Source organism: Larimichthys crocea, chromosome XIII (genome assembly GCF_000972845.2).
Source record: "Larimichthys crocea isolate SSNF chromosome XIII, L_crocea_2.0, whole genome shotgun sequence".
NCBI classification, from domain to species: domain Eukaryota; kingdom Metazoa; phylum Chordata; class Actinopteri; family Sciaenidae; genus Larimichthys; species Larimichthys crocea.
This window is the reverse complement of record NC_040023.1, coordinates 34,624,522-34,645,013: the sequence shown is the minus strand read 5'-3', so window position 1 is coordinate 34,645,013 and position 20,492 is coordinate 34,624,522. Positions and strand designations below refer to the sequence as shown.

At 43.9% G+C, this 20,492-nt stretch overlaps 1 protein-coding gene across 2 annotated transcripts in view; it reads right to left on the bottom strand.

Moving 5' to 3' along the window:
- Positions 1–20,492, bottom strand: part of LOC104933087 (ubiquitin-conjugating enzyme E2 E2) — a 34,780-nt gene that overhangs the window by 1,049 nt on the left and 13,239 nt on the right. For both annotated transcript variants that reach the window (XM_027287088.1, XM_027287087.1), the window contains exons 4-5: positions 13,820–13,952; positions 6,907–7,054 (exon numbers count right to left, since the gene is read on the bottom strand). In XM_027287088.1, the coding sequence (XP_027142889.1) occupies positions 6,907–7,054; positions 13,820–13,952 (281 nt within the window). The remainder of the gene's footprint in view (positions 1–6,906; positions 7,055–13,819; positions 13,953–20,492) is intronic.

Here is a 20,492-nt window from a genome sequence, read left to right as displayed (position 1 = left end):
ATCGTAGAGATCGCTGAGTAACACTTTACAATTAAGATTAAACTCATGTTGTAATCATCATTTTGAAACCTGTGTAGCAGCTTCAATTCAAGTGTTTTAATGGAGCAAATGAGATATTCATTGACTATTTCCAGTCTGGTTCCAGCTACAGGGCATCGTTATCACTGTTAAATGATGTGATCTTATTTTTTGGTCGGACTGATTCTGGAAAAGGACAAAAAACACTTAATGCCAGGGGTGGTCTCGGTAGCGTGGTGGTTTAAGCGGCCGCCCTGTGTGTGGTAGGCTACTTTATCCCTCGCTGCAGCTGGCCCAGGTTCGAATCCCGCATCGGCCCGGCTCCTATTATTTCACTCGCTGCTTCTCACTTCTCTCGTCTCTCTTAGCTTTCTGTTTTATTCTTCAATTAAAAGGTATAAAGGGCCAAAAAAAATATCTTTAAAAAAAAAAACACACTTTAATGCCAATAAGTTCACAGATTGTGGCGTTTCTCAGTCAGGTTCATAGTGTGGCTGCATTCTTATGACGAAAAAGTTGAAAGGTCACTTAGTCCGTCCTCTTCCTGCTCGCCTAAGAAAGACCAGCAAAAACTACGAGTAGCTCTCCCTCATAAAAAGTCACTTTGACTTTTTGTTGACACGTCTGACAGCTTCGCCTCGCTACTTCCAGATTAAGGCTGACCACGATGTGGGCACGATTGAGTGATGAGGACAGTTTTAAAAGGCGCTCTTGTTGGTTTTTAGCTTTGAGTGCTTTTCCCCTCAATTGTTTTCATTGGAGAAGTTTCCTAAAAATGATATCCATCATCCAAGAATATTAAAACCGTCGACCAAATCCATGTTGGCTGTCAGCTGGACCTTTCAAATGTGAAAGTTTCTCCTGTGGGACCGACGCAGCCTTCGTTTTCTCACGTGTGGCGACCTTCAGTAGACTTGATTACACGCTCTCAGATTCAGCTGCATAAACCAGTTAATCTATTAAAAAGGCAAAGGCAACCCCTCCAGGAGACGCAGAGACTGAGGAAGAGGAGCTGTGGGACAGACTATAAAACCACCGTATCACAAGTTAATTCCCCGTCTTGCCGTCCGTTTTCGCTTCACATTTATCACAAAACGTCCATCTTACATCTTGACCCCATTATTCCTTTGCCAGTTTTTCCTCGCCTGCTCTTCCCCCTCCCACCTAGTCACACTTTAAATGCTTTGTTATGTCAGTGATGCTTGAAGAGAGTGAGCAGAGAAGTATTAGTTTTTCCATTCGTTGTGGCTCAGTTCTGCTGTGAACGGTGGTTTTATTATTTACAACTTCGGGCCACAGACTGTGCCAAAGATCCGTCAGTGTTCGCCGGCCTTGGGAAACAATGAGGGTTTGAATTGGTCATGGCTTTACTTAATACGCCGTAACTGTCTGGGACATAATTTTGACGGCGTAGCCATCTTGAAATTTGTCCTTGAGTAAAAATAAACAGTACATTCAAAGAAAAGAAAGACGTGGTATGTGATCCGATACGCAGTCAGAATCTCACCACGTGGACAAGAGCTTCAAGCCACTCCAACGTTATACCTAACACGGAGATCTCATCTGAATAATGTTTGAACAAACGTGCGTCGAGGTGTCGGTCTTACCTGGGTTACAGTCGTGAGCAGGGAGCCAGATGGACAGCAGCACCTTGGATGGTGAGGGCGGGGCTCCATTGTCTTCAGGATGTCCGGCAGCATCACGCCTGACTGTTGATGTTTGCAGTGATGCTCTCGTCACGAACATGCTTACCTGCGGGACAGAAAGCGGTAGAAGTTCAGAAACAGTTTGCTCTCCGAAAATATGTCTTTATAAAAGACGACCCAGCAGTCAGCGAAAAACTCCATTCATTTTAGTCCGCAACCTACGGTGGAGAAGCTGAGACCCGATTCAACTTGGAAAACAGCCAGAACTGCGCTATTGTTAAAGAGTAAACGGCCGCAATACGACGATAACATCAGACCGTGCAAACTCCACAGTGTGGTCCTGAAACATCTCTGAACTGCTGAGACTATCCAGAGATGGATTCATGGGCTTAAACCTTTGACTCTTCTTGATCTTGATTTAGTTGTATTGACTCGAATTTACCGCGTCGCAAATAGTGACGCTTCAATTGATTCGGTCTAACTATAATTTCTTTATTGAGGAGAAAAGGCAAGAATTGGTCGAGAGGACTAGACAGTGAATGAGAGCGAGCGGGAGCGCCAGCGTCGAATAAAGCCGAATAATCAGTGAAATAAAAAGTTATTTTCGATTGTTTCACAGCGGTTACATTCAGCACTAATAGACATACACCGCCACACAACCCCGCGACAATACGCTGTAACGCCTGACTCCGTCTGATACTGACTGAAATGTCAGAAACGACATATAGGAAAATCCGGACAAAAGTTGAATTTGTAATAATGGAACTGTTTCTGAAGAAGAGAATACTGTTTCATATGTATATTATATAATATTCATATACCACATATCTTTTAGTCAGGATGACGTTTACTTACTTAGCAAACTAAGCTCAGAGAGTGAAAACACTTTCATGTCTTTGTGTTACAAATCTAAAATCAGCACGTGACCTGAAGCTGATTCAGGTCTTTCAAGTCAAGCCTGGCCTGTGAAGTCCTGGCCCAGTATTAAATACACCATATTTGTTTCATTGTTTCCGGTATTACCATCTAACACAGCAAGGATGCAGTCAGGTATTACCACAAAATATATTCACTCAGGGTTAAATGATGTAATTAAAAAACATTTGACACAGTCGGCTCCCTAAATACCAAAAGCAGTTCACATCGACCTGTTAGAACAAACTGCTGAATCTCTGTGTTCAAATACTTCATAAAAATTTTAAAAATGCCTCATTTGGGGGCGGTCGGTTGGCGTAGTGGGTTAAGCGGCCGCCTCGGTGTAGAGGCTATAGTCCTCGCTGCAGCTGGCCCCGGTTCGAATCCCGCATCGGACGGCCATTTACTGCGTGTCATTCCCCCTCTCTCTGCCCCCTGCTTCCTGTCTATCTTCAGCTGTACTATCAATAAAGGCATAAAAAGGCCAAAAAAAAAAAAAAAAAAAAAAAAAAAAAATGCCTCATTTGCCGTTTGAAAACAGCAGAAATATGTTCCGGGTGTGCAGTTTCTTTTAAAAAACTCCAACATTAGACAAATTAGGAGACAAGGGATATAATCGGTAAGTATGAATTGAAAGGACTGAATGTGATTATGATTCAAGGCTGAGACTATCTGCAACACAACAAACAAAACTCTTTAGGCATCTTAAACACGGTTGGTCCCTTTTAGCTGTTAAAGTGAACGACCAATTACCAAAAAATCACTTTACCAGACAAAGAACGCTTTTTAAAAAGTCACTTTGGTCTCTGGGAAAGTATTTTTCACATTTTATGGACCAAATAATTCATCGAATTGTGAAAAATAATCACCGCATTCATATTAATCACAGCGCTAATTAAACTCTAACGTGACACCTGATACCAAATGATCTCATTACATATTTTAGCAGGAAATCTCCTTTGTGTATATAAACATATCGAGCACTGAGCAGCTGATGATATCTGTGAGGTCTGTGTGTGATACCGACTTCAGTAAGTTGTCTGTTTTTATGGTTCATGATAGGGTGATTTTCTCAATTAGTACACTCATTGTTTATCCCCTGGTACCAAGTCCAAAATCCAAAACTATGAAACCATAGAAGGATTTTAAGAAGCTGGACCCAACATTGCTGCTTAATTATCTTATTAATTGATTTTTGGTTGATAAACCCATGTTTCAGCTCGTTTGTACCTAAACACGCAGCACAAACTAGAAATAACAGAAGAACAATTGTTCTTTCCACTTTGTCCAGGAAACCAACATCATCTTACCCATGAAGTCTTGTCGAATATGGATCATGTGCTTTCCTGAAAACTAACATAAACAGAATAATGAAACAGGCGTTAATAACCGTCACCGCACTGCTTTATACAACCGATATGTTGCTCTACACATGTACAGCACACATTTGACTGGTGTGAACCGGAAAACCTGCAGAGATGAAGAGGCAGGGCAACAACTGACGTGTTAAACGTCGATAAAAAGTGTGTCAGCAGCGGATGAAGTTTAAAAAAAACCCCGTTCAGCATCATTTGTCAGGCACGTCTCCAGGAGACGAGTTTTAAACCGCTGAAATGAAAGATAATTTGCTGCATAGTCTGTCAGTTCGAGAAGCTTGTTAGAAACCGCGAGTAATAATAAGTGAGACATGGAGGACGGTTAAAAGCTGCCTGGCCCTTTCCCTCTCTTTTCCCTCTTTTATTCAGATTAACACTGATGTATCAGCATCAGTACCGATATAATGGGCCCTGCTGATTGCTCCATGAGGCCGTTTAACACACCGCTTGTCACTGCGGCTGGATGAGCCACAAATATACAGTAAATCTGCTTTGCAGTCAGTTGAATCAAACGTGCAAGGGAGGATGTGATATCATCTGCTGGATGCTCGAAATTACTGTAGTGCATATCAAATTCGTGAAATAGTTCTTAGTCACACACTAACACGACAACTAGTTCACTGAATTTGGTGAAACTGGATCATATTTTATGGAGAAAATGTGATTTACAGTTCGTTGCCTTGACCGTGAGCTCAGAGCACCAAAGGAGTGTTAGTGTTTGTACCACAGGAGTTTTTTAACCACCTGGGATTAGAAAGATTTCAGCGATTGCAGACAGGGGAGTGGAGCCGTGTTGTGCCAGAACAGGAGCTGGGCAAGCGGGGCAATGTAACCGGGTTCTAATGACTGACAGGCGTGAAAAAAAAAGACTGAAGGGAACGTTGACGGAGGAAACTAAGAAGAGTAAAGGAGCGAGCAAGAAGCCGCTGGACGAGAATAAATCTGGGGATGACTTTTAGTCGTTGGCGAGAGCTTGGTGAAATAAAAAGGCTGAAAGACAGACGCCAAAATACCAACTTCTACCCAATGTTGCTTTAATTAGTGTTATTGTTCTGCTGCACTGTGATCAGGTCTCTCTGACATTTGGAGGTGATCTAGCAGATCCCAGTGTTAAAAAAAACGTACACAGATACAGATGGTATGTTAATGTCAAATGTAAACTGGGGTCAAACATTTTGAATTTGGTTGGTATTCAGAAAGGGCCTTACCCTGAAGGGCCCATTTACACCTGGCATCAGCACACAATCTGTATCTGGATGAGAGGTGGCGATCTGATCCAGCCACAATCATCTTTTCAGGTGGATCGTAGAGATCGCTGAGTAACACTTTACAATTAAGATTAAACTCATGTTGTAATCATCATTTTGAAACCTGTGCAGCAGCTTTAATTCAAGTGTTTTAATGGAGCAAATTGGATATTCATTGACTATTTCCAGTCTGGTTCCAGCCTACAGGGCATCGTGATCACTGTTAAATAGATTGTGATCTTATTTTTTGGTCGGACTGATTCTGGAAAAGGACAAAACGCACTTTAATGCCAGGGGTGGTCGGTAGCGTAGTGGGTTAAGCGGCAGCCCCGTGTGTGGAGGCTATAGTCCTCGCTGCAGCTGGCCCCGGTTCGAATCCCGCATCGGACGGCTAATTTACTGCGTGTCACTCCCCCTCTCTCTGCTTCCTGTCTATCTCCAGCTGTACTATCAATAAAAGGTATAAAGGGCCAAAAAATAATCTTTAAAAAACAAAAAACACACTTTAATGCCAATAAAGTTCACAGATTGTGGCGTTATCTCAGTCAGGTGCATAGTGTGGCTGCATTCTTATGACGAAAAAGTTGAAAGGTCACTTTAGTCCGTCTCTTCCTGCTCGCCTAAGAAAGACCAGCAAAAACTACGAGTAGCTTCTCTCATAAAAAGTCACCTTTGACCTTTTTGTTGACACGTCTGACAGCTTCGCCTCACTAACTTCCAGATTAAGAGCTGACCACGATGTGGGCACGATTGAGCGAATGAGGACAGTTTTAAAAGGCGCTCTTAGTGGTTTTTAGCTTTGAGTGCTTTACCCCTCAATTGTTTTCATTGGAGAAGTTTCCTAAAACTGATATCCATCATCCAAGAATATTAAAACCGTCGACCACATCCATGTTGGCTGATCAGCTGGACCTTTCAAACTGTGAAAGTTTCTCCTGTGGGACCGACGCAGCCTTCGTTTTCTCACAGTGTGGTGACCTTCAGTAGACTTGATTACACGCTCTCAGATTCAGCTGAATCAATAACCAGTTAATCATATTAAAAAGGCAAAGGCAACCCCTCCAGGAGACGCAGAGACTGAGGAAGAGGAGCTGTGGACAGACTATAAAACCACCGTATCACAAGTTAATTCCCCGTCTTGGCCGTCGTCTGTTCTGCTCACATTTATCACAAAACGTCCATCTTACATCTTGACCCAATTATTCCTTTGCCAGTTTTTCCTTGCCTGCATTCACTCCCCTCCCACCTAGTCCCGCTTTAAATGCTTTGTTATGTCAGATGACGCTTGAACAGAGTGAGCAGAGAAGTATTAGTTTTTCATTCGTTGTGGCTCAGTTTCTGCTGTGAAACGGTGGTTTTATTATTTACAACTTCGGGCCACAGACTGTGCCAAAGATCCGTCAGTGTTCGCCGGCCTTGGGAAACAATGAGGGTTTGAATTGGTCATGGCTTTACTTAATACGCCGTTAACTTGTCTGGGAACATAATTTTGACAGCGTAGCCACTTGAAATTTGTCCTTGAGTAAAAAATAAACAGTACATTCAAAGAAAAGAGAGACGTGGTAATGTGATCCGATACGCAGTCAGAATCTCACCACGGTGGACAAAGAGAGCTCTTCAAGCCACTCAAACGTCTACTTACCTCACACAGAGATCTCATCATAAATAATGTTTGACAAACGTGCGTCGAGGTGTCGGTCATACCTGGGTTACAGTCTGTGAGCAGGGAGCAGATGGACAGCAGCACCTTGGAGATGGTGAGGGCGGGGCTCCAGTTGTCCTTCAGGATGTCCAGACAGATCACGCCCTGACTGTTGATGTTGCAGTGATAGATCCTCGTACGAAACGTTACCTGCGGGCACGAAAGCGGTAGAAGTTCAGAAACAGTTTGCTCTCAGGAAAATAGGTCTTTATAAAAGGCCACACGACCCAGCACTGCAGCGAAAACTCCATTAATTTTAGTCCGCAACCTGCGGTGGAGAAGCTGAGCCCGATTCAACTTTTGGAAAAACGCAGCTTGGCGTAAAGTTAAGGCCGCCAATCAGACGATCACACCTGTCAAACCTCCTCAGTGGAGCCTGAAACGTCTCTGAAACTAAGACTATCCAGGTGGATTCATGGACTTAAACTCTGACTCCTTCTGACTTTGTTTATTTGTTTATTGACTCGCAATTTACGCTGCAAAATAGTGACGTTAATTTGATTTGTGTCTAAAAATTTGAGAGAGAAAAGGCAAGAATTGGTCGAGAGACACCGACAGTGAATGAGAGCGAGGGAGCGCCAGCGTCGATAAAGCCGAATAATCAGTGAAATAAAAAGTTATTTACCGATTGTTTCACAGCGGTTACATTCAGCACTAATAGACATACACTGCCACACAACCCTGCGACAGTATGCTGTAACGCCTGACCCCGTCTGAATACTGACTGAAATGTCAGAAACGACATATAGGAGCAAATCCGGATAAAAAGATGTGAATTTGTAATAATGGAACTGTTTCTGAAGAAAGAGAATACTGTTCATATATATTATTATATAATATTCATATACCAACAAGCATCTTTTAGATTCATGATGACGTTTACTTTACAAATCTAAAATCAGCACGTGACCCTGAAGCTGATTCAGGTCTTTCAAGTCAAGCCTGGCCTGTGAAGTCATGGCCCAGTATTAAATACCCCATATTTGTTTCATTGTTTCAGTGTATTACCGTCTAACACAGCAAAGGATCACTGTATTACCACAAAATAATATTCACTCAGGGTTAAATGATGTAATTAAAAAACATTTGACACAGTCGGCTTCCCGTAAATACAAAAGCAGTTCACATCCACCTGTTAGAACAAACTGCTGAATCTCTGTGTTCAAATACTTCATTAAAATTTTAAAAATGCCTCATTTGATCCGTTTAAAAACAGCAGAAATATGTTCCGGGTGTGCAGTTTCTTTTAAAAAAACTCACAAATTAGACAAATTAGGAGACACAGGATATAATCGGTAAGTATGAAAAGACTGAATGTGATTATGATTCAGAGCTGCAACACAACAACAAACTCTTTAGGAATCTTAAACACGGTCTGCTCCCTTTTAGCTGTTAAAGTGAACGACCAATTACCAAAAATCACTTTACCAGACAAAGAACGCTTTTTAAAAAAGTCACTTTGGTCTCTGGGAAAAGTATTTTTCACATTTTATGGACCAAATAATTCATCGAATTGTGAAAAATAATCACAGCATTCAGATTAATCACAGCGCTAATTAAACTCTAATGTGACACCTGATACCAAATGATCTCATTTACATATTTTATGCAGGAAATCTCCTTTGTTGTATATAAACACCATCGATAAACACTGAGCAGCTGATGATCTCATGAGGTCAGTGTGTGATACTGATTCAGTAAGTTGTCTGTTTTTATGGTTCATGATAGGGATGATTTTCTCAATTAGTACACTCATTGTTTATCCATCCCCTGGTAACCAAGTCCAAAATCCCAAACTATGAAACCATAGAAGGATTTTAAGAAGCTGGACCCAACATTGCTGCTTAAATTATCTTAATTAATTGATTAATTTGGTTGATAAACCAATTGTTTCAGCTCTTGTTTGTACCCTAAACATGCAGCACAAACTAGAAATAACAGAAGAACAATTGTTCTTTCCACTTTGTCCAAGAAACCAACATCATCTAGGCGTTAATAAACCGTCGCTGCACTGCTTTAAACAACCGATATGAATTAAGGTCAACAGTCAGAGCCAGTGCTCTACACATGTACAGCAACATTTGACTGGTGTGAACACGGAAAACCTGCAGAGAGTGAAGAGGAGGGCAACAACTGACGTGTTAAAACGTCGAATAGAAGTGTGTCAGCAGCGGATGAAGTTTAAAAAAAAACCCCGGTCAGCATCATTTGTCAGGCACGTCTCCAGGAGACGAGTTTTAAACCGCTGAAAGAAAGATAATTTGCTGCATAGTGTGTCAGTTCGAGAAGCTTGTTAGAAACCGCGAGTAATAATAAGTGAGACATGGAGGACGGTTAAAAGCTGCAGTGGGCCCTTTCACCTCCTTTCTCCCTCTTTTATTCAGATTAACACTGATGTATCAGCATCAGTACCGCTATAATGGGCCTGCCTGATTGCTCCACTGAGGGCCGTTTAACAACCGCTTGTCACTGCGGCTGGATGAGCCACAAATATACAGTAAATCTGCTGCAGTCAGTGAATCATAAATCATTTAAGGTTTTTTGGGGGGTTTTTTTTTTCGAGGGGCTTGAAAGCAGCATTTTTATTTTGAATCAAACCGCTTAGCGGCTGCAGAGGAAATGTTTTCGAAGGAAGAGAGTCGACTAATACGGACTGAAGAGGAATATTTATGGATCTTTTTCAGCAGATATCTCAGTCGCTACAAGACTGAACTAATAATGCAGTTTAGTGTTTATACACTGTTATTATTTGGCTTTCTAAAAACGCACTCCAACCTTTACAGGTGAACTTAAATTTAATCTAAACTTTTGAATGCACACGTCAAGTGTCTGATCAATGAACGGCGCGCTGAATTATTGTGAGACCGAGACGACACCTAACAATCCATCAACGGTGCGAGGCGTCAAACAGGAAGTTACCACTGAGCTTATCGACTCGTGAACAGCTCGAGACGTCGTTGTCGAGCTGTAATCGCACGTGTGACAAGTTGCTGAGACACTTTTTTGTTGATGCTTCCACTTTCATGATATAAGGAACTTTTTATACTTTCCAAAAATTTCACCCGAAAGTCAAACATCCCAAACTTTTTAGTCAGCTTCGAGGAAACGCCACGATCTCTAGAAAGTTTGGACTAGACATCATCTCTGTTGCAGTTCCTCCTCCTTCATCACAACATTAGATACATTATTATTTTTCATGACAGCAGAATGTCCTGATTTATTTTCTCTGTCGGATGAATGCAGACTAAAGTTCCTGTAGTGCTTCACATTCATTTTCTGTCGTCTGCTATGCACAGTGTATCATTTGTTCTGTTTATTGTCTTTGTTTGTGATGTGTACTTACTACTCATGACATTTTACTGAGTGCCGCTGACCAACAGAGGGCAGCATGGTGTAAAATCAAAGAGCACAACAACAACAACAGACGACAGTTTTGTCTCACTCTGAACACTCGAGTGTGAATGAGTTCGTCTGCTCGTGACGGTAAACACGTAGGCTCGATGTAACCTTCATTTACGGTGAAACTGTGCTCGTGTCCGAAACGCCCTGCGCCGAGCAAACAGCCGACCCACCGCTGTTTTCTGTTGTCTGCCTCAGCTTGGACGTGAGCGTGACATCTGTTTGGAGCAGCGGGGGCAAACAGTGGTGTCAATTGTCAGGACCAATCGCCAACATCTGGCTCTGCTGACCCTGACCCTCCAGAGGAAACCTCTAATGAGCCTTGGCATTCCCAAACAAACAGAAAAAAAATCACAGAGGGCAGGATGTTATAAATAACCAGCCTCCCTCTCTCTCTCTCTCTCTCTCCTCTCTAAGCTCCTCTTCTGGCTCCGGTTCAAAAAACAGAAACGCATCCACCTGGTGAACTTGTCAGCTCTTGTTTCTCTTTTAGAGGTTTTTAAAAAAAGCGAGTCGGGTTCTGGATCCAAAACTCTCAAGCCTAAAGGTCTGAGAGTATTCAGCAGAGCGAGCTCCACTGGAGCGTTTCTATAGAGGAGTGTATGGCAGCTACAGGCCGATGGGTCTGGTGTGTATATATATATATATATATGTGTGTGTGTGTGCAGGAGAGAGAGAGGGGGGGGTTTGGCTGCAGATCACAGTGTGTCGGAGGGGTAGGAGGTATTGGAGGGGGCGGAAACACTCGAGTCCCTCTGGCAACAGAAAGCTGGGCCAGGGCCTGTGGATTTGTTTGAGTCTGCTGTCAAACACAGAGCCGCTGGTTACGCAGCACAAAGGACGAGAAAAGAGGGAAAAGAGGGCGAGCAGGCGAGCGTGGGGGAGGAGGGGTGCATAACGGAGGAGAGGAGAGGGAAATGAAGGCCGAGTGAAAAGGGTAATGGGGTGCACTGCAAACTAAAAAAAAGGGGGACGGGTCCACGTGGTCAATAATGACATCCACGACACGAAGAGGACTTCTGCAGAGGCGGGTCAGGATTTGTCACGACCCGAATCGTGACGGTTTTTCGTTAAAAAACAAAAAGTGCAGAGCAAACTGCGAAGAAGCCGAGCCGACGAGCTGCAGCCCCGACTCTGAGTGATACAACTCCTCCAGCTCGCTATCATGTTTTCCTTGAACCGCTGCTTCATTTTTTTAAAATCACATTACGCCGTCGTCAACATGCATAAAAGTCACACCGCATGAATCCAGCCATTCATTTTCTACCACGCTTATCCTGCTCGGCAGGGGTGCCCAATCCCTGGTCTGTGAACGAGTTCTGGGCCACGGAACATTTGCTACCGGGCTGCGATGAAACTATATGAATAATGAGTACGTAACTTTTTTTTATTTTGTGGGTGCAGCGTTTGTATTTCACACCCCAACAACAACAACAGGCTGATTTTGAGCTGAAGTAGGTCATCGGTACGCGAGGTATCTGTGTGAGGACACTACCTGAGTACGTCTGTATGTTTTGTTTAGTAACAACAAAGAAACCTGGAATAAATTCTGGTTTTAGACCATTTTCGAACTCGTGTCAAGAGTTATTTGTGTGTTGTGAGGATGATTAGAGAGATGTCCGATCATTTCTGGAACAAAACTTGCATGATTTGTGAACAGGTGTGTAAATCTGTAAACAAACCCCCCTCAGCACACCTCGATCCCTGCAACGTTTAAATCGACTGTCAACTAATAAATTAATTACTAACTATTTTCATACACAATAATTTTCTTTTTTTAAAAAAAAGGTCCAAATTTTCTGAGTTCAGCTTCTCAAACGTGAATATTTTCTGGTTTCTTCTCTTCCCTCAGCGACAGTACACTAGACACTGTTTGAGGTTATAAATGTGGAGGATGAACAGTGTTTATACTATAATCAAGTGCAACCTCCGTGGCTGTGAAGTGAAGCCTATGCCAAAAGCTGCAGTTCCTCTTGTCGTCCACTTGAGGCTGGCTCCATAAATGAGTCAGTCTCCATAAGTTCCCATATTACACAGCAGAAATAAACATGTTTACAGCCTGGTACAAAAAACTGTTTTGGTCTCTGTAGCTAATTTCCCCGTTCATGACAACTGTACTATGGGTGAATTTATATACAACTCACCTGTTCACATTATATTAAGGCTTAAAGTTATGCAGGATTAACACTGTGGATGCTTTGATTGACAGGTGAGTGCTGTCACAGGTGGTTCATTTGAGCAACCAGGCTTCTTTCAGCCCATCTCAGGTCCACCGATGATCCACGTCTTTGCAGCTTTATGGATTCAGAAGAAGGACAGGAGCTCTGACATACACTGTCCATTCTTTACACCGTCAGTGACTATTAACCTGATCATTGACTCGAAATACATAAAATTCATTGTTTTAAAAGCCACACTATTTTCATATTACAGTATCCTTCGTGAAGTATGTCCTCTCGTTGTTTTTAACTGAATATCAGTTATAATATATTAGTTGCAGCTCAACCATCACCCGATATTAAAACTGTAACTGGAGTCTTGTGCGGCAGTCGCAGGGCGTGAGGCTGCGTGAACCCTCGACAGGCTGCCTGTCCGTCACAGGGCTAACTAGAAAAACCTCATATAATGTAAGATAATGAGAGTCTGTTCTGACAAGCGCAGCATTCATAGGAAAGCAGGCAGTCTGCGCACACTGGAAAAATGTGTGCACTTTTCTCATTTCAGCCACCCCTCCTCAAAACTAGAATAAATCAGGCCTTCTCTCTTTTTTTGTAGTTTTGGTTTTCGGGCCCACATCTTCCCTGTTTTGGTTAACTCCCACTGCTCTCATCGGAGTCAGTTTCATCCACAACACAGAGCTGACTCACAGAACTGAAAATTCAGTAACGTGTCCGTTTTTTTAAGGGTTATACTAGGGCTGCAACCACTGACGGTATAAAGAATGGACGGCGTATGCGTGGGTTTCTGAAGAGCCGGTTTGAAGCTCGAAATCTGCGGCTCTGCCATCGAGACACCAGGCTGTAAACGTGTTAATTTCTGCTGTGAAGTTAGACATTTTAACATGGGGACTTATGGAGACTGACTGGTTTTGGAACCAGCCTCAAGCTGATTTTTTGGCTTCGCTTCACAGACACGGAGGTTGCCTCTTGGTGGAACATTTAGCAGCTTAAGAGCCAGATCTGCTTCTCAGGAGCTGAAAGAAATACTGGAATGATTCAGGAATGTGACTCTGAATCAAACCTGATGGTTTCTTTGTGTCTGCCGGTCCACGTGGCCAGATATAACTGTCACAAAACGCATAAAATATTAAATGACTGCGTGTCTCAGATGGAAGAAAATGTGTGATTGTATCGCTACAGACGGATCTGTGCTCATCACCCGGCCAATCAACTTTTCCACATCATTAAATGACCCAGATATTTCCAGACTTTCCAGGCCGTGTGCAGGAAGCTCATACTTGGTCAGGTTACTCATAGCATCCACATATTTTAACAGTTATGTCTACCGGCTGCTGACCTTGGGGGGTTTGAACGGGTAGTCTGGCGTGAAGGCGATGTCCAGAAAGAAGACGCCTCCCTCGTACACGGAGCCCGGGGGTCCCAGGATGGTCGACCTCCACTCGTAGATGTTGTCTCCTTTGGGGCCAGCGCTAGAAAGAATTGAAACAAAAGACGTGTTAATATGTTAATCAGCGCGGCGGCACGGGAATCGACAGCTTGGTGTTTCGAACTGCCGACGGGCTGACAGAGCAGAGATTTGGGGAGAGACAGAGAGCGAGCGAGCAGCCCAGGCGGTAAATGGTAGCTTCTGACAAGTTAATGATGGAGATTTAGGGGAACGTCGAAGCCGTGGAGCTTTGAGGGTTTTTAGTTCAAGGCTATTTTAGTAGGATTTAGATTATCTTTCAATTTTTTGATTGGGAGATTGGATTACCTGCTACTGGGAAACACACATCACGCCGACACACACACACACACACGCCAGTGAACCAGAGTGAAACAAAGTCTTTTAATAAACATATTCAAACGCTAACGAGTGCAAAACGATTTCATATTCCAGCCTGTTTTTCTTCATGAGATGAGTATTTATGCCGAGTGGAGGCTGAAGGTCACATCTGTTGTATAGGCCCCAGTAATTAATGCTATTTCCATATTAAGGCCTCCCCCTCCCCTCTCCTCCCCCTACTGTTGTTTGTGGTAAGACCCTGAGCTGGCACGCGGCCAGGACGAGACCCGGACAATGTCCAGATCAACAAAGCCCGGGACAATGAACAATCCCTCCGATTTCGTGTAATTACCAGGGACGGCGTTTAACGCCAACCCCCCCCCCTCCTTTTGGCTTTGCTCGGCAGATGTGCTCGGCCAGAACGCGCGTCCGCGACACGCTGGAGGCGGTTGTATTACTTTTATTTAGACATAAACCAATAATCTCAGACAGAGATTTCCTGAATGGGTCTGTGTAATAGACGGCACAAAGCGTTAAACGCAGCGTCTGGCTCCGAGCGTGCCCTTGAAAATAGATCATTCTCCATAAATAGAAATTAGACATTAGACATTTCCTTTCCTCCTTTCGGTCTCAACACATGCAAATTTCCACTAATCTACTTTGCCACTCTTCACTCTGCCCCTCTTCTTAAGCCTTCTTTAATTAGCTAATTATGATGACTTCTTCTCTGGGGAATTACTTGCTAAACACACGGCCCGGTAGGGACTCCTCCAATCTGGACATTGTTGTTCCAGGCACAAAGGAAATCTTTGTGAGTGTGGAAATAAAATAACAAAAGCAAAAGAGAACGTCGGGGACATTTTTAGTGCTTAAGACGGAGATGCAGAGTGGCCGTTTGTCTTTGTAAGTCTCTTTGTCACTGCTGTAATTGATAACTTTCACCACAGAAGACGCAGCTGTTGAATAAAAGTGTTCCCATTAAGCATGTTAGGGAGGTTTGTTTGTGGAGTATTAACAATATTGGTTTCATTTGTTTTGGCAGGCGCACGCGAGATGATATACGACCAAATGGCACCAAATAAGACGAAGGTTTTTGGTTCTCCTCCAGACAGACTTTGGTCAGACAGAGAGGGGGAGAAATATCTGAAGCAACAACAGGAAATGACTTCAAAATACAGGGATTTATAAGCACACAGACACAGATGTTGACATCTGATAGCCAACAGTTACTTGCGCTGGAAGCCTGTCAAAACAATATAAAGTGAGGGTGAACCGCAGTACGAACCGGTGGCCACATTCGGCTGCTCCTACACGCTTCTGATGTGTCGTTTAACAGAGCTTCAATTGGAGCGGAGGAGTTTGATATTTCCATCATCGCTCCTTCACTTTGGAATCGGACGAGTTTTGAGATGTCGAGTTGCCAAAACTCTGTTCAGTAAAATGACCCACTCGAAGGGCCGTCCTTGACTGAAGAAATTAAAAACACTCGCTTTGACTAACTGATTGATTCTGCGGTTATTTATTGTCGTTCAAAAAGGAGTCTCTTGAGACGTGGCGCCTTATCGTGTAATGACTAATCTGCATAAAAGGGAACTTTGTTAGTCACCCAAGCTCCCATCGGTTAATTAGCTGACCAATTATCTAAGGCTTGCGTTCGCAGCTCGTTCCGTTTGAATGGGACCAGTTTGGTGGTCGCTGGCAAACAAGAAGAACAAAAAGGTCGACACCGGTGGGGAACGTTCTGTCTGTGCAGCATCTGTTAAACCTTCAGATTCTTGGATCCAAACCGGACTTCCTGGATTATATTTCATGTCTCACCGGTTACACGAAAGCAACGCACCCCGCTCCCTACCAACGCAGCAGACCTTTGCTTCAAGTTGAACGCCTGGCTGAGGTAGGGCGGCCTTGAGGCCATGCGCTTCGATCCGACCAGGTGTGCAGATGCAGAAGGGGGGTAGATATTTTTGTACCTACAAATGAGTGCAACATTATATGAACGCCTTGGAGGAAAGATCCAGATTGGAACAAGTGTTTTGACACCCCGTCTTCGAGTGCGGCTCTTCAGAACAACTGTAAACACTTCAGACGCGGTCGGACGACACAGCCGGTTCATTTCGAGCAAACACAGTCTGTGGGACTTTTTGATTACAAGTCCTGTGCGGCTTGTAATTTGTAATTAGGCGGCATGAGCCTGACTGATCGATAGAAACATCTCTTCAGACGTCGGCTTGCTGATTTAACTTGTTGCGGCCACTCTCTCGATATTACTTTCTACACTTCCTGCAGTTGACAGAAACCACATAGACGGCTTATTTTCCTTGCTCTTGGCAATCTTCCTCCTCTGTGAAACTTCCACTTACATTTCTATGCTACACACACCTCAGGGTTAACAGTTCCATTACAGCTATTCAGAAGCTTCCTTGACACCCCGGTGAAAGAGACAGCCGACTATTTCATTTCCAAACATCTCCGGTTAGGAGCAGATGCTCACTTTCTTTGAGGCTGATGAGTTTGTAGCGGTTGATAACGACTTAGACGTGATGGAAAGATAGAGATGAGCGAAGGAGGAGGAGGAGGAGGGGAGGCATGGCAGAGGTCCTCGCTCAGGCAAGCGAGATTTGCTGTAGGGGATCTGACAACCGCACAAGAGCTGTGGATAACGGCTAAGTCAATAGCTGAATGTGCATGCCACCGCTGGCTGTTGCTCGGCGACCTCCTCCCCCCACCGGGTTGGGCGTTCCTGCGGCGCTTTGTTGCAGCTGGTTGAGGGCCAGCTCTTTTTAGGATCTCTCCACAACTTGGCTATTCGTTTTTTTTGGGGCGGGGGGAGCTGGTGTGGCCTTCACGTGCGAGAGAGAGAAGCTCAAGTTGAGTCACGCCGATCCACGAGGATTAATTAACGTTAGGAGTTAAGTGGCTGATGATTCCTTGACCTCGGATAATAGCCATTGCAGAGTGTTGTGCTTGGCTTGACGTCTCCAAATTCGCAGCGATTATTGGATAATCAAAGCGTTGTTGGAGTTTAAAATCCTCCCAAGTGCAACTTTAACAGACTCATTTCTGGGTTTTGTCTCGTCATGCATGGCTGCAACTGGTGCTTTAAAAAAAACAAAAAAGATTGAATCAATGTGAAGTCAATGGAGGCATTAAGAGGAACAAACCAGCAGTAACGTTAACACAGAGCGAGTCAGATAAATACTCTGCCGTCTCTTTTTCTCTCTCTCTCTCCACAGAAAAACAATCTGCCCTCCGAGCCGGCGGATCTGCTCAGCATAAATACATGACGTTACCCGGCGTTAACGCTTGCTGCTTGCTGCTTATGGGCTTTGTTGTAGGCTGCAGTAATAACAACCTCTGTGTAAGTAACAGCTACATCTGCAGTGCACGGTCAGCCAAACGCCTTGATTCACTGAGTATTTGGGTCATTTGTTTCGTGGGTCTGGGATACATTAGGGCGCGGGGTGTCCGTGAGAATCTCGCCACTGCCCTGTCGTCCGAGATTACGCTCATGAAAAAAAAAAAAAAAAACCCGCTCTGACAGATGGGCTGCTTCCTCCGCAACAGAGCGCCGAAAATAGAGTTGAACCACAGATTCGCACCGCTCTCTTTCTTTGAGGTTTGTCCTTATTCCCCCTCTCTCGCTTCCCTTTTTGTTGTGTGTGTGTGTGTGTTCTTATTTTTAATAGAGACGACAACGTCAGATCTTTCAGTCAGTGTCATCGCCGGCTCGCGTCGTCAGCATGATTCAGTCATAAAGTAGTGTTTGTGGTACCTGCGAGGGAGCGAGTAATTGCATCTGGCGCTGACCTTGTTCGGTGCTTCACCTCAACAAAAGACGCCGAGAAAGATTGGACGCTTTGAAAGCGGGGAGGACTCGCACACAGACAGTTTGCACGAGTAGGAGGCTTAAGAAGCAGTTTCTTCCAATATAAAAGGAACACTTCACCGCAGACCTACTTCGTCATTTCTACCTTTCATTCTCGGTTCCTGAAAACGATCCGAGCCATGCCCTATAATCACGGACAGCGGTAATAATTTCCATATATATTGAATGACCTTTCCTCTCCATGATACTGTGGACTATGTGAGACCAGGGGTGTCTTTCTGCCAATTTAATCATCCCGCGTTGCCTTATTCATAGACAGGGGGGGGGACACCGGCACATAGTTTGCTTGCTAATGCCAAAAGATAACCTTTATCTTCTGCATGAGAGGTGGTTAATCTCCGCTAACCTACCTCGTCACCCATTGCCAATTCCCACAGACATCAGGGCTCAGGTTAAGTTGGTGTAGTCATGAGATAGGCCTGTGCTACTCACAGGTGAATTCATAAAGGTGAGGGGAAACAAAGGAAACCGTATCTTAAGACATCCAAACAGATCTGACAGATTTAGCTGACACCCCCAGAGCAGACTGCAATGACAGACCAGACCAGAATAAACGTCTCACATCAAAGACAAACCTACGAGAAAACCACCATGAAAGAAAGCCACAGTTGCAGGGAAACCACAGGAACAAACAGTCTTGTGTACCTAAAATAACCGTGTGGTAGCAACAGAGTATAAAAACTGTCAGATAAACAATAAAGCCCGCTGTTCACCGTCAAAGAAACTGCTCCAAAGACTACACCAAGCCTTAAAATGACTAGTCTTTCCTCGCTGGTTACTGGAAACAGTCAGTTTCAGTCACAGTCAGCTTCTTTGTCCGCGATTCAAGAACACTGCAGAGGATTTTCGCTGTCCGGTTATATAAAACTAACCCATGTAACTTGCAGGCATGTGAGAAGTTCTGGCGGTGTTGGGTAATCTGTGAAATTTATGGCCTTATAAGGAAACCACAGAGTAAAGACCGTACTGTAAAAATGACGTCCTCCGACCGCTTTCCTCTGAAATCTGACAGATGAACGGAAAGAACCTTTCACAACCTTGTAAAAGAAATGTGTTTCCACCTTTTGATATTGATTTCACAAACACAGAAATGTTTGAATGAGTTCAGTTCCTATGACAGATTTCACTACAGACTGTTGCAACAGATGGACTTGGTTGAAAGGGAGTATATAGTTATTGATTACCAGCTACAGTAGCTGTGAACACGTCTGTGTTTTTAGTATTTTAGTGCTTTTTTTCAGTGGTTTTACGACGCCGATCTCCATCAGTTTTGTACGCAAACTTGTACAATGGAGATGATTGATTTGCACACAGAGACGTGGCTGAATGAAGTAACTTCCGTGGACCAAAGGCCAGAAGGAGTTGACACACCATGTTTAGAGCATTTTCATATGTGCCTTGTATGTCGTGAGCTGCTGTAACAAGCAGATTTTTCCCGGTGTGGGCTCAATAAAGCATCTTTAGTCATATTTTGGGGACTCTGGATGGACGGATGAAAGGTTTCTATGATTTTTACACTGGTAAAGTAAAAACCGGACCGCTGTAACGACATGAATCCAAGCCGGTGTTCACTGTGAAAGGAGAAACTCCACACTTTTTTACAGCCTCCTTTCAAGTCTAAAGAGGGTGGTGAGGAGTGAGTGAAGTGTTTGACGCTCAGGTTACATATATATAAAAAAAAAGATCAAATAGGTAGCATAACTTCGTCATGCAAACACAAAGACGGGGAGCACAGGACCAGCGTGTCCCTGCAAACAGCCCGTCACACAGCGAGCTGTTTACGGCAGCAGGTAAATATCTGTCTGAGCCAAAGACCTGCGCCAAGGGGCTGATGAATAAAACAGGAAAGTAAACCCCGGTAATTGAATGTGAATCAGTATGTTTTGGAGCTTGTGAATAACCGGCATGCACAAATAAAGCCATTATCTGCATTATTCGCCATTCCAGTTCATTCCCCGACGGGCTTCTTTTCCTCCTCCTCTGCCTAATGGCACCGTCGTTCAGTTAAGATCTTCTTTTCTATCAGCGTGGCTGCTGCGGTTATCAGAAGAGGAACTTTAATGAAGCAATCTTCTTTCCCCCCCTCCGACCGTGAAAGAGCCCCAAGACCAATTACTGTGCAGCTCAACGGCCGAGGTGACACCTCCTTCCTCTGTTCTCTTGTCTTTATTGTCTCAAATGACATGGTTTGTTTTTTTTAATCAAGCCTTTTATTGTTCATCTACACAATGAATACTGCAATTACTGACCGGACGGTTTATCCAGCTATGGGGAGGGAGGGGGGGTTGGTTGAGTAAGTGGTGGTGGCTGCATGCTTTCCAAGTTGAAGGGAATAACACAGTTTTGTTCCCACAGGAG